This window comes from Sus scrofa, chromosome 6 (genome assembly GCF_000003025.6).
Source record: "Sus scrofa isolate TJ Tabasco breed Duroc chromosome 6, Sscrofa11.1, whole genome shotgun sequence".
Lineage (NCBI taxonomy): Eukaryota > Metazoa > Chordata > Mammalia > Artiodactyla > Suidae > Sus > Sus scrofa.
The window spans coordinates 75,401,603-75,415,830 of record NC_010448.4 but is presented as its reverse complement, the minus strand read 5'-3'; the positions used below and the strand labels follow the sequence as shown (position 1 = coordinate 75,415,830).

General features: G+C 41.2%; 1 protein-coding gene across 1 annotated transcript in view; it reads left to right on the top strand.

The window, feature by feature from the left end:
• FBXO42 (F-box protein 42) overlaps positions 1-14,228 on the top strand; it is an 80,992-nt gene that overhangs the window by 30,291 nt on the left and 36,473 nt on the right. Inside the window, exons 2-3 of the mRNA XM_003127635.5 lie at positions 828-1,094; positions 4,756-4,872. Coding sequence (XP_003127683.1) covers positions 845-1,094; positions 4,756-4,872 — 367 coding nt within the window. The 5' untranslated portion in view covers positions 828-844. The remainder of the gene's footprint in view (positions 1-827; positions 1,095-4,755; positions 4,873-14,228) is intronic.

Below are 14,228 nucleotides of genomic sequence, written 5' to 3'. Positions count from 1 at the left end.
CCTTTGGTAACCATTATCCTCATTTGCAACAGCATAAGTTAATTTTGCCTAGTTTTAAATTCGACATAAGCATGGTCATGTAGTATGTGCTGTTCTGTCTTCTTTTACCCAGTATTATGTTTGGTAGATTTATCCATGTGTGTGTCTATGGTTCCTTGCTGTATAGTATTCCATGATGTGAATGTACCACAGTTTATCTGTTCTATTGTTGATGGGTGTTTGTATTGTTTCCAGTTTTTTACTCCTTGGATCTGTTATAATGTTTCCTATATTGCCTTGCATTTGGTATTACAGCTAGTTAAGCCTTACTGGAACACTTATTATCCTCTTAAGTGAATTGTCTTATGTAAAAGCTAAAAAAACCCTATCATTTCTTATTCCCACATCCTCAAAAAAATTTTTTTTATTCTCTTAGGACCTACAGTTAGTTTTTCCTTCTGAGTTTGAGGTTTTGAATCATGTTACTGGCCAAGGGAAGCTACTTGTCACTATTCCCTTTGCTGTCTGCCAGTCAAATCCTTGGGTTAGAGGAGTTGTTAGAGATTTTATGGTTATACTAGAACTTGACTGTCATTCTGGTTCAGCAGAGAGAAAAAGAAAAATAGCATAGAAGCCTCTAGGGATTTATTAGATATTTGGGATAGGCTTGATATTGAAGTGGTACCTGACAAATTCAGGTGGCTCACAACTAGTGTGGGAAAGTGCTAAAGACAGATTTCATATTGATGGTCAAAAAAAAAATCATGAACAACTTGGATGTGCCTGTGCCTGAGTTATTTCAGAACTTCAGACAGTGAATACTGATGTTTGTTTCTTTCCCACTGTAGCTGTCAAGTGGAATGTCATGGCCAGCTCCTCGGACAGTGAAGATGACAGTTTCATGGCTGTGGACCAAGAAGAAACTGTGTTGGAAGGGACAATGGAGCAAGATGAGGAGCCCCACCCAGTATTGGAGGCTGAGGAGACTAGACATAATAGGTCCATGTCTGAGCTGCCAGAAGAGGTTTTGGAGTATATACTATCCTTTCTTTCACCTTACCAAGAACACAAAACTGCAGCCCTTGTCTGCAAACAGTGGTATCGACTTATTAAAGGTACTGTGGAAAGTGGAAAGGTTTACTTATTTATTTAAAATTTGTTTGAATGATTTATTTTTAGACTCCCAATTTTATGTTCTCTTTTCTCTCTTAAAATTTATTGTGGTTCGGGAGTTCTCGTGGCGAAGCGAAAACGAATCCGACTAGTATCCATGATGATGCCGGTTTGATCCTTGGCCTCGCTCAGTGGGTCAGGGGTCTGGTGTTGCCATGAGCTGTGGTGGAGGTCACTGATGCAGCTAGGATTCTGAGTGGCTGTGGCTTTGGTGTAGGCCAGCAGTTGCGGCTCTGATTCAGCCCCTAGCCTGGGAACCTCCGTATGCCACAGGTGCGGCCCTAAACAAAAAGCAGAAAAAAAATTGTGGTTCTAAAATTTAGTGTTAGACAATTAACAGTGTACATTTATTGGAGTTCTCTTATGGCACGGCAGGTTAAGGATCCCGTGTTGTCACTACTCTGGTGAGGTTTCGATTCCTGGCCTGGGAACTTCCATATGCCTGCCATGGGCAAAGCCAAAAAGCAATGAACATTTTCTCTTTATCCTGCCTAGTTTTATGAACAGCTTGAATGTGATAGTATTTAACTCACTTTGAGAATTCTTTTTCTGCATATTCTCAGAGTGATTTGGAAAATTGTGAGTAGAATAGGGATGGATATGTGTTGACAGTAATAGCTAACTTTCATGTAACTTTTACTGTTGTCAGGGCTATTGTAACTACTTTATTATTATGATTATTATTTTTTAGCTTTGAACACGTGACATATGGAAGTTCTCAGGCTAGGAATCCAGTTGGAGCCACAGCTGCAAGCCTTACCATAGCCACAGCAGTATCGGATCTGAGCCTCAGCTTGCAGCAATACTGGATCCTTAACCCACTGAGCAAGGCCAGGGGTTGAACCGGCATACTCACAGATACTAGTCAGGTTCTTAACCCAAGGAGCCACAACAGGAACTTCCTATTGTGACTACTTTATAATCTATAATCCTCATAGCAAATTATGAATAGCTTAAAGTAGCTAATTGTGGCATATGTGGGATAGTGAAAGCATTTACTGCTTGATTTTATCTCTAAACAGCACAGGCCCTGTATCTTTTAGTTTTTAAAATGAACTTCTCTCCTTTTCCCGCCTCCATTTTCTAATCAAGATATCAACTTTAGTTAAATGTTGAGGTTTCTCATTGTACTGTATTTTTAATTAATAGCAGTTGTTTGGTTTCATTCAATTTTAGGTGGAAAGGGCCTATTTTTGAATGAAGATGACTGAGCCAGTTGAATATCTTTGATTAAAGCAAGGGTAGTATCAGTATTTTTCTTTCCTGGTGGGAACAAGGCATCCAGAAATAGGAGAGAGAAAAACTTTTAGACCAGAATCAGTGTTAAAATCTTTTCATCAGATCAGAGTTGTTCTGTGAAGAGGAGTAGGGTCTTTGTCAGTTGCCCCAAATCCAACCTGGAGGGCCAGTAAGGACCAGCTGTTTTGGAATAGTTTGCTGGGCCCTTTGCTTATCTGCTCACCACTCGTAATACTGGTATGCATAGCCTGCCTGTGTTTGCAGAGTTAATGGATTCTTCAGAAGAGATTGGCTACCTGCACTGTGAAAATAGATGGTTTACCTCTAAAATAGAGGTGGGAGAGAAGGGGTGGTGATCTAATTAAATATGTGAATTTGTTCTTAGGTTTTATTTGGCATTTTTTTTTTTTTTTTTTTTTTTGGTCTTTTTGCCTTTTCTAGGGCTGCTCCTCCGGCATATGGGGCTTCCCAGGCTAGGGGTCGAATCGGAGCTGTAGCCGCCGGCCTACACCAGAGCCACAGCAACCGCAGGATCTGAGCCACGTCTGCGACCTACACCACAGCTCCGGCAACACCGGATCCTTAACCCACTGAGCAAGGCCAGGGATCGAACCCGCAACCTCGTGGTTCCTAGTCGCATTTGTTAACCACTGCGCCACAACGGGAACTCCGGCCATGTCTTTTTAATATTCCAATTCTTAACTGAGAATTTCACAAAGGGATAATGATCGTCACTGGAAAACATGTTCTGTGATCCCCACTTAAGGATCCACTAAGGCGGCATAAATTCAAAAATGTTATTTTTTCAAATGTAAATTATTGGTTGTACTCTTAATTCAACATGTTTCTCTTTGAGATAAGGTAATTTCATGTGTTGGAAAATAGATTGTCCAAAAAAAATGAAGCCCTAACATTTTTTTAATAGTTTGTTTTTTAGAATATTTTTATGTTCCCAGCAAAATTGAATAGGTTTGTAGGTTTCCTGTATATCTTCTGCCCCTACGCATACACAGCCTCCCCTATTTTCTTTTTTTTCCTTCTTCTTCTTTTTTTTTTTTTAGGGCCAAACCCAAGGCACATGGAGGTTCCCAGGCTAGGGGTTGAATTGGAGCTGTAGCTGCTGGCCTGTACCGCAGCCACAGCAATGTGGGATCTGAGCCACATCTGTAACCTACACCACAGCTTATGGCAATGCCAGATCCTTAACCCACTGAGTGAGGCCAGGGATCAAACCCGCGTTCTCGTGGACACTAGTTGGGTTTGTTAGCCACTGAACCATAATGGGAACTCCCCTCCCCTATTTTCAACATCTCTCACCTGAGTGGAACATTTCTTAAAATTGATGACCTTGTGTTGATATATCATTGTCACTCAAGTCTATAGTTTCCATTAGGGTTCATGCTTGGTGTACATTCTGTGAGTTTGGACAAATTTATAAAATTATATATATCCACCATTATAGTAAAAACTCATTAAAAAATAAACTGCTTTCCTTGGTAAATTCTTCATTTTATAATCCACTGTCATCTAATTATTATCTCCTTGTTTAAGGTGGAGAATACTTGATTGCCATGGTCTGTGTTTATTTATTTATTTTGTTTTTTTCGGGCTGTATCTGTGGCATGTGAAAGTTCCCAGGCTAAGGGTCAAATTGGAGCTGTAGCTGCCAGCTTATACCACAGCAACCGCAACATGGCATCCAAGCTGCTTCTGTGACCTACACCACAGCTCATGGCAATGCCAGATCCTTAACCCACTGAGCAAGGCCAGGGATCAAACCCCTGACCTCTGGATACTAGTATACTATAGATATTTACTGAACGGCTGTTATATTCCAGAGACTGTTTACCAAACATTTTCTCAAGAAGTTAAATTATCTCCCAGCCCCTTTGCTATGGAGTAAATAGCACCAGTTATTTTGATGTGTTGCCTCATGATATGACATAAAGGGGAGAAGAGTTATAAAGTGTGAGCTGATTTTGTAACCATGAGCGAAATCACTTAACCTTGGTAAAATGAAATTTGATCTTCTAGTTTTGAAATTCTTTGATTCTGTTTTCTGTCTTTGGAGAGTCTTATAAAAAGTGATAAGGCAATTAATAGATGCACTTCTTAAAGATTTACTTATTGAAGTATAGTCGGTTTCCACTGTTGTGTTAATTTCTGCTGTACAGAAAAGTGATGCAGTTGCACATTTGCAGATAATCTTTTTCATATTTTCCATTATGATTTATTAGAGTATATTGAATAAAGTTCCATGTGTATAGTAGGACCTTGTTGTTTACCCATTAATAGATACAGTTTTAATAATTTGATTTGCAAATGAAGAGTCCAGGCTGAGGTATTTGTTATTTCTGTCTTTAGGTGTAGCCCACCAGTGTTATCATGGTTTCATAAAGGCTGTTCAGGAAGGAAACATTCAGTGGGAGAGTCGGACTTACCCTTATCCTGGAACCCCAATCACTCAGCGGTTCTCACACAGTAAGTATTTACTGTGAAAGCAGATCTCATCCTGCTTCCAGGATGGTCACGTTTCCAAAAACTACTTTGGAGGCTTATGTTTTCTCTGACTTTTTAATGAAGAAAATGTAAAATGAAGGTTTATATTAATTTTATAATCAGAATTAGGGAAGATGAGCCTCAATAAATTATAAGCATTGTGGCATAATTTTATATTCTGCTTTTTTTTTTTTTTTTTTTTTTGGTCTTTTTGCCTTTTCTAGGACCGCTCCCAAGGGATATGGAGGTTCCCAGGCTAGGGGTCTAAACGGAGCTGTAGTCGCCGGCCTACATCACAGCCACAGCAACGTGGGATCTGAGCCGCGTCTGCAACCTACATCACAGCTCACGGCAACGCTGGATCCTTTAACCCATTGAGCAAGGCCAGGGACCGAACCCGCCACCTCATGGCTCCTAGTCGGATTCGTTAACCACTGCGCCACGACGGGAACTCCTATATTCTGCTTTTTCATTGGATTTTTCTAGTATCTCTGCTCCAAAGAGGTCAAGATGTTATGCTTAGACTTTTAAGCATCTGGCGGCATGTAAGAGGAAAACAAGGGAAGGCTTATGTCAGGGAAAGGAGATTCTGCTTCGGGAGTAGGCAGAATGAGCACTAAGTCTTACAGTAACTCTTTATATTAACATAGTGTATGTTCAGCAAACACTACATTTTATTTTGAGTGTTTTTTGGTTTTTGGTTTTTGTTTTTTTGTCTTTTTAGGGATGTACCCACAGCACATGAAAGTTCTCAGGCTAGGGTTTGAATCAGAGCTGTAGTTGCCAGCCTATGCCACAGCCGCAGCAATGCCAGATCCTTAACCTACTGAGCAAGGTCAGGGATCCAACCCGCGTGCTCATGGATACTAGTCGAGTTTGTTACCACTGAGCCTCCATGGGAACTCCAGCAAACACTGAATTTGACTAGGTCACACAAAAATTTTGAACATGAAGGGTATTGATTATAAAATGCAAATTTATGTAGTAAAATTATAAGGGAAATGTTCTGGCAGGTAGACGTAAAGTTTATTTATTCTGGAATTAACTCTCTGTTTTAATTGATTTTTGTAGATCCCATTTAATTCTCTTAGTGATGTATATCCCTCCATCAGAGTGAGACTAAGATGTGGTATATCTTAGGCCAGTGAACATGTATTTATTAATGGTTTTGCATAAAGAAAGCTCATTGAGAGGAAGAGCAAGCCTCTTAGAAAGTTCTCAGAGTTATGGCTTTAGTTCTATTACTTCCTTGCTCAGAAACCTTCAGTATCTGTCCAATGCCTATAAGATAAAAGCTAAACTTAGTCTTATATTTAAAACCCTCTTTGACTTACTTCTAAATTAACCACTTCATCTTCCAGCTTTTCCCGAGAGCTTTCCTCTTTCGTTACTTTGCTGTACTTGTTTCTCCTTCCCTGGAGTATCCCCATCTAGCTGAAGCCTGCTTCTCTTTTTTTTTTTTTTTTCTTTGTCTTTTGTTGTTGTTATTGTTGTTGCTATTTCTTGGGCCGCTCCCTCGGCATATGGAGGTTCCCAGGCTAGGGGTCCAATCACAGCTGTAGCCACCAGCCTACGCCAGAGCCACAGCAACGCGGGATCCGAGCCGCATCTGCAACCTACACCACAGCTCACGGCAATGCCGGATCGTTAACCCACTGAGCAAGGCCAGGGACCGAACCCGCAACCTCATGGTTCCTAGTCGGATTTGTTAACCACTGCGCCACGACGGGAACTCCTGAAGCCTGCTTCTCCATGAAAATTCAGCTGAAGTTCTAGCTCCTTTGGGAAAGTTTTTTTCAACTCTCTAGCCCACTGAAAATTTTTTCTGTTCTTAGCTTATGTTGTTTGGAATTCTAATTTGGCACTAAACTCACACTGTCTTTCATTGTTAGCTTATCTGTGTGTCCTTTTTTTTAAGCCATATTTTGAACTCTTGAAGGGAAGGAGCGTTATTGATTATTCATGTTGCATAAAAGTTACCCGAAAAGTTAGCAGTTAAAACAACATTATCTCACTGAGTACCTGAGAATCAGGAGTTTGAGAGTGGCTTAGCTGGGAGGTCTGGCTCAGGGTCTCTCCTGCGACTGCAGTCAGTCTGTCAGTCAGAGTGTAGTCACCTAAAGGCTTGGGGAATCTGCTAACAGGCTCACTCAGCAACTGTTGACAGGAGACTCAGTTTTTACTACATGGACCCCTCTATAGAGATGCTCATAACTTGGCAGCTGGCTTCCCACAAAAAGAATAATCTGAGAGACAGAGACAGAGACAGGCACCAAGGTGGATGGCAACCATACCATAATCTCTTTTATAACTTAGTCTCTGGAGTGAATGCCATCTTTTCTGCTCTATTCTGTGGGTCACACAGGGGTTGACCAAGAGTGTAAATACCAGGAAGTGAGGATCATTGGAGACCTCTTGGAGGTTGACTCCCCCAGACCATATGCTGTACTGTTACACCCAGAGGAGACTTCAGTAAGTAAGGATAACTCATCATCATCTCTGAATTGGCTCTGAATAGATCAAAGGATCAGGCCACACTGGTTGCTGAGTTTTCAGTTCTCTCGGGGAGCTGTTTTTTTGTGGGGCGGGGTGGTGGGGTGTTGGTTGGTTTGTTTTTTTGTCTTTTTAGGCCGCACCTGCGGCAAGTGGAGGTTCCCAGGCTAGGGGTTGACTCGGAGCTCTAGCTGCCGGCCTACACCACAGCCACAGCAACACGGGATCTGAGGCACATCTGCGACCTGTACCACAGCTCATGGCAACGCCGGATCCTCAACCCACTGAGCAAGTCCAGGGATCAAACCCATGTCCTCATGAATGCCAGTTGGGTTTGCTAACCGCTGAGCCACGACGGGAACTCTTCGGCGAGCTGTTTTTACTTGTGCTGTTCTAAACCTGGAGCAGTAGATCTCAAAGTGAGATTCTAGGACTTTGAGGGTAGAGGGCATCTCTGAGACTCCTTTGGTGATCTTTGAAGTCAGAACTGGCATAGTTGTTTGTTTTAAATTGTGAGTGTGTGGTGGTGACAAGCACAGTGATCACTAGAGTGGTCAAGTACCCTTACCTTGATTCCTCACAGGCTGTAGCAGTTAAGCCCAGTGTCACTTTTGCACTGTTTTTTTTTCTTTTTTTTTTTTTGTCTTTTTGCCTTTTCTAGGGCCGCACCCATGGCATGTGGAGGTTCCCAGGCTAGGGGTCTAATCGGAGCTGTAGCCACTGGCCTACACCAGAGCCATACATAGCAATGCGGGATCCGAGCCGCATCTGCAACCTATACCACAGCTCACGGCAACGCCGGATCCTTAACGCACTGAGTAAGGCTAGGGATCGAACCGGCAACCTCATGGTTCCTAGTCGGATTCGTTAACCACTGCGCCACAACAGGAACTCCCACTTTTGCACTATTAGTGCAAATGTCAGCACAGTGAAAAAAACAATTATTACGTTGACGATGACTACTACTAGCACTACTACTTTCTTCTTTTTCCTTTTATTGTTAGTATTATTATTATAAAAATAATTTTGAGATTTCCCTTGTGGTGCAGCAGGTTAAGGATCCTGTGTTGTCCCTGTAGTGACTTCTACCTGCTGCAAGCATGGCCAAAATTTTTTTTTGAAGGAGAGTCTCACATGTTTTTAGGACTCCACAGATCACACTTTGATAATTATTGCTATAGACAGTAAGTGAAGCCTTGCTGAGAATATTTAATGAGATTACAAGAGGATCCATGTTAGGTCCAGTATTTATTGTTGAGGGAAAGATAACTTTAGTTACCTACAGATAATTAGAATAAGAAGTAGAGACAAGGTTTCTAAAGACTGAAGACTTTTTTAGGATGGTGTTTTGAAATAAGTAGTTTTAGAGTCCCGAGTGAGAGAAATCAAATGAATCTGGGTGAAATAGAAACAAGAATACCGAATAGGGATGAATAATTATCGTAGCAACAGGTCCTCTCTCTCTCTCTCTCTTTCTTTTCTCCCTCTCTCTTTTCCTTTCCTTTTTTTTTTTTTTTTTTTTTTTTTTTTCTTTTGTTCTTTTTTGGCCACCCTTTTGGCATATGGCCAAAGTTTCAACCTACACAGCTGTTTCAGCAATGCCAGATCCTTTAACCCAGTGTGCCAGGCTGGGAATCGAACCTGCATCCTGGCCCTGCAGAGCTGCTGCCGAATTCCACTGTGTCAAAAATATTTTTCAGTTACCTAGCTTTTGAAAAGAGTATTACCACACAATAGAGGCAGGTTTTTGAGGGGGAAGTGGAAGGGATTAGTACTGTAAGCTCATGGAAGTTCAGAGGTTGGTGAGTTTTGATTCTTGTCCTTGCTTAAAGTTTTTTTTCATGTCATGGAGTTCCCGCGTGACGCAGTGGAAACAAATCCAACTAGGAACCACAAGGTTGCGGGTTCGCTCCCTGGTCTCACTCAGTGGGTTAAGGATCCGGCGTTGCCATGAGCTGTGGTGTAGGTTGCAGACGCAGCTCGGATCTGGCGTTGCTGTGGCTCTGGTGTAGGCTGGTGGCAATAGCTCCGATTCGACCCCTAGCCTGGGAACCTCCATATGCCATGGGCGTGGCCCCCAAAAGACAAACAATAAAAAATAAAAAAATTTTTTTTCATATCTTTACTTGAAATGCAAGAAAAGTTGCCATAAATTTTTTTAAATGGTGTCTCTATATCTCATTGTCTTTTGTTGTGTCCTTTCTGTCTTTTGTTTCCTTCCATCTGTCTCTACATGCTCTCTAACTGGCAAAGGGAAGAGGATTGTTACAGGGGATGGACAGTTTTCCAAATAGATTGAAAACAGGAATTCCATTAATTTCTTTCCTTAGCTTCTTCAACTTCCAACTCTATTTCTCCCTTGAGCTCTATTTTATTCCAAACCTATCTTATGTTGAGCTTGAGGTTGACATTTCTAGTTCTTTGCTCATATTGCCACAGATATACACAGATGTTTCGTATTTAGTTAGCTAAAAGTAGAATTCAGTAGTTCCCCCTAGATTTTCTCTCCTCCCTAAACTAGTTAATGGCATTATCATTCTTTCAGTTATACAAGCTTGAAATCTTAGATTCATTCTCAGTTCCTCTCCCTTGACAACAAAAGTCATGTTGATTCTGTTCTATCTCTGCAGTCTCTCATATCTACACTCTTTCCCCTCATTGCTCTCACATCTATGATTGAATCATTCCATCTCTCCTAAATCTTTCTAACTGGTCTTCTTGTTTTTCTTCTCTCTTTATCTGAACCTGGACTCCACACTGTTGGCAGCCATCTCTGAAACCAGGGACAGTGCCACTTCCTAAGGCATTTGGAAATTTGTATGGTCATTGTGTATTGTTTTGACTGGAAAATGCTACAGGCAGTTAGTAGGCAAGGTTAGCAGTAGGTTGCTAAGTGTCCTGCAAGGATGATCTTGCACACAAAGAATTGACCTGCCCAAAATGACAGGAGCCCCTGTGGGGAAACACTGCAAATCTGAAACCAAAAACCAGACTTGTCATTCCTCTGCCAAAAAGCCTCAGGCTTACTGCACTGCCTGAACAAGTTTCTACACCACCTGGCATTCAAGGGCCCAGCTTATCTTTTCATTCTGACTCACTGCTGTGTCCTTACACAGCCAGGCTCCACCTACATGAGAGTCCTTGTTTGCCTCAAACTTCCCTACTTAATGGCTTTGCTTGGGTGCCCTCATTTTATTCTCCCTTCCCCTTTCATTCTTTTTTCATCCCTAGATTTATTCAGCCCTTGTTAATTGACTGAAAATGTCCTGTCCTCTAAAATCCATTTCAGAGACAAAGCCAAAAGCCACCTTCTTTCACATTAGTCTCAAATTCCCCATCATGGAGATTGAGCTCTTTTCTTGCTCTGCTTATACTCCCCTAACATACTCACCTCCTTCTTAATGTTTATTACTGTCTTTATTTATTTATTTATTGGCCACACCTGAGGCCTGAAGAAGTTCGAACCTGAGCCACAGCAGTGGCAACCCCTAATCCTTAACTGCTAGGCCACCAGGAAACTCCCATTACCATCTGTCTTTTACCATAATTATCTATGTAAGAGAGGCTGCACCCAAAGGAAAAACTTTAGACTCGGGAAGCACGTTCCTTGGCTTCTCTAAGCCACAATTTCCTCATCTGTAAAAATATGTATGACAGATTCTGTTAATGTCACAGTGTTGCTAGGAAATTTAATTGAGGAAATACTTATAAAAATAGGTTTTAACCTGCAAAACTATAGGATGATAATGATGTCTCCTGCGTAAGATTGTTGTCCACTTGAGGACAGCCAGGTTCCATGTCTTAGACATCTGTGCACCTTTCACAACAAGAATCTGTTACATTCTGTGGAATTGTGTAACAAAGATCTGAGCAATAGAATTTCTTTATTATGTAAAAGTCTGGGACAAAAAAATGCAGGGGAAGTAAATAGAAGCCAGTTCTCCCAGTTTTTTGGTGAGTGCGTGCATGGCCAATTATGCAACCCTTGATTAATGTAGGATGCCTTTTTCAGATTGATATAGGGCGTCTCATGAATTCCTAGTATTGTATTTTGAAAAATGTTTTAGGAGATCTCATTGTGGCTCAGCAGGTTAAGGACCCGACATTGTCTGTGAGGATGTGAGTTCGATCCCTGGCCTTGCTCAGTGGCTCGGATCTGGTGTTACCATGGCTGTGGTGTAGACCGCTGCCGCAGCTGCATTGGTCTACACCACAAGACCGTTCCCTGGAGACAAGGGGAGGAAACAAAAGAGAATTTAACATCTGAAAGTGCAAAAATTAGAGTTCAACAAATACTAATTTAGCGACTACACATGGAAAATATGAAACATCTGGAAGACTTTGCACTTCTGAGGATTATAATATGGTAGGAAAGTGTTCAGAATACTAAAGAATTCTTTGCTTGTTGTGTGTGTAATTGTGAATATTTGACTTGTCTTTGAATCGGGGTTATTAGGTTGTAACTTGAGGTATATGACTAGTAATAGTTGTTCATGAAGCAATCAAGTACATTTCAGAAAATCTGAAGAGATCTAGCTATTGGAATAATCACACACCCAGTGTTATTTCTTAGCAGAGTGTCATATTGTACTAAGAACTGTAATTTTGGATAGCACATTCCAGTGGTCTAGATGTTGTGAAAGAAAAATGTTCTGTTTGGGTGGAGAACTTTGGTAAAGGAAATAACTACTTGAGCGCTGGTATTTGCTTAAATTCTTAATTTTTTCTAAAAGGCCCATTGAACGTGTTGGGTTCCCAACCCCCACCCAGACCAACATGTAGGCGTCTTAAATAAAAATAGATAAACATAGTTCAGTAAGATGCTTAAAATATTTGAGAGTATTATTGATGGCTATTTTCTCATTCCCATTATATCTGAGTTCTAAACATAGCTGCCTAAATGGACTCCCTTCCTCTCCAAGCTTTGTTGGTAATGACTGTTGGGCATTGAAAATGCAGTGTGTGAAACTTGTCATTTCAGTCCCTTTAGATTTGCACAGCGTTTGGGCTGTGCCTTCCTCTTCCAGAAACCTTTGTTTGCTCAAAGAGAAGCAGGAAAATACCGATTGCCTTATTTTAGTATAGGATTAAAATACACGTGGTGAGGACCTCATGGGGCTCAGCTGCTGGCTGGGTTTTCAGTCCAAATAGAGAAGAAGAATGTTTGCTACCTCTGAAAAATAAAGGCACTGTGCTCTTTTGCTGCTTGAAGGAAGCAGCTGCCAAAATTGATCTTTGAAGAATAGTGGCATGTAAATGAGTCCCTGACTCTTTCAGTTATGAAATCATGGATTTGTCTCATTAAACATTGTTATAGTGGACATCAGTTAAGATTTCAGAAGCCCGAGGACATGGCTAATTTCTGTTCTGGGGGTGTGGATTATCGAGAGAAATAGAATGTTCTTTTATTCCAGGCACTAGTTGGTTCAGTTAGAGTAGCTAGTTCAAAAAAGTCGTGAGAAGACCAGGATATCTGAAGCTCAGCTCCTTTAGTGGAGATTAAAGTGTGGCTTCAGTAATTATCCTTTTTGTTTGTCTAATGTCTCTAATTTGATCTTTATCGTTTGCAGTTCTTCCCAAATCTGAAATATGAGCAGTGGAATTAAGTAGAATTTTACTTCTTAGTAGACTTTCTTGTTGGGATGTAAATTAAAAAAGCTGGGAGTTCCCATCATGGCGCAGTGGTTAATGAACCCGACTAGGAACCATGAGGTTTCGGGTTTGACCCCCGGCCTCACTCAGTGAGTAAAGGATCCAGCATTGCCATGAGCTGTGGTGTAGGTTGCAGGCGCGGCTCGGATCCCGCATTGCTGTGGCCGTGGCATAGGCTGGCGGCTACAGCTCCGATCCGACCCCTAGCCTGGAAACCTCCATATGCCTCGAGTACGGCCCTAGAAAAGACCAAAAAAATTTTTAAAAATTAAAAAAAATAAATTTGATTTAGAAGTCATTTTCAAAGGCAGCTATAAACCAACTATCATGGAAAAAATTAAAATCATTATATATAAACAAACAAACAAAAAAAGGCAAAGAAAGTCGTTGGAAAGTGTAAGATCACTTAAACCTTCATATCCCATTGTAGCATGTTTGAGTTCTGGGAGTAATTATTTTGCAGATGTGAGCTGCTTGATGATTAAATGGTATTTCATTTTTCACATCTCTGGTTTCTTTAATTCCTTTGTTAATTTGAAAAGTCTGCAGCTCCATTACTGCACAGTGTCAGAGGTCAGATGTTTGGGATTTACTCCTTCCACTGGCTGAGCTTTCTGCGAATAAGTGACTGAACATACTGCTTTTATTATCTTAACTCGTCCAATTTTCTAACTTGGCTTTCCTAGTGTAGGGAATCCTTAAAGGACTATAAAGTGGGCTGAGTTAAGAAAAAATAAAAAAGGAAGGTTATTACCAGAGCTAGTATGTATCACAGAGGTAACCATAGCAATGGTATTTCCCCTTTTCTGAACTTGAATAAATGGTGCTGGAGTTCAGAAGAGGTCTATAAAAACAGTGGTGTGCTGGGGAGTTTTCGTTGTGGCCCAGTGGAAATGAATCCGACCAGTATCCATGAGGATGTGGGTTCGATCCCTGGCCTTGCTCAGTGGGTCCAGGATCTGGCATTGCTATGAGCTGTGTGGTATAGGTTGCAGATGAGGCTCAGTCCCAAGTTAGTGTAAGCTGGCAGGTGTAGCTCCAGTTCGATCCCTAGCCTGGGAATTTCCGTATGCCGCAGGTGCAGCCCTAAAAAGCAAAAAACAAAAATAAAAACAATGGTGTGCAGAACAGAACTAGACCTACAAGTAAACTGGGATGATCACTGAAACTATGCACTAATAGGTTGAATCTCT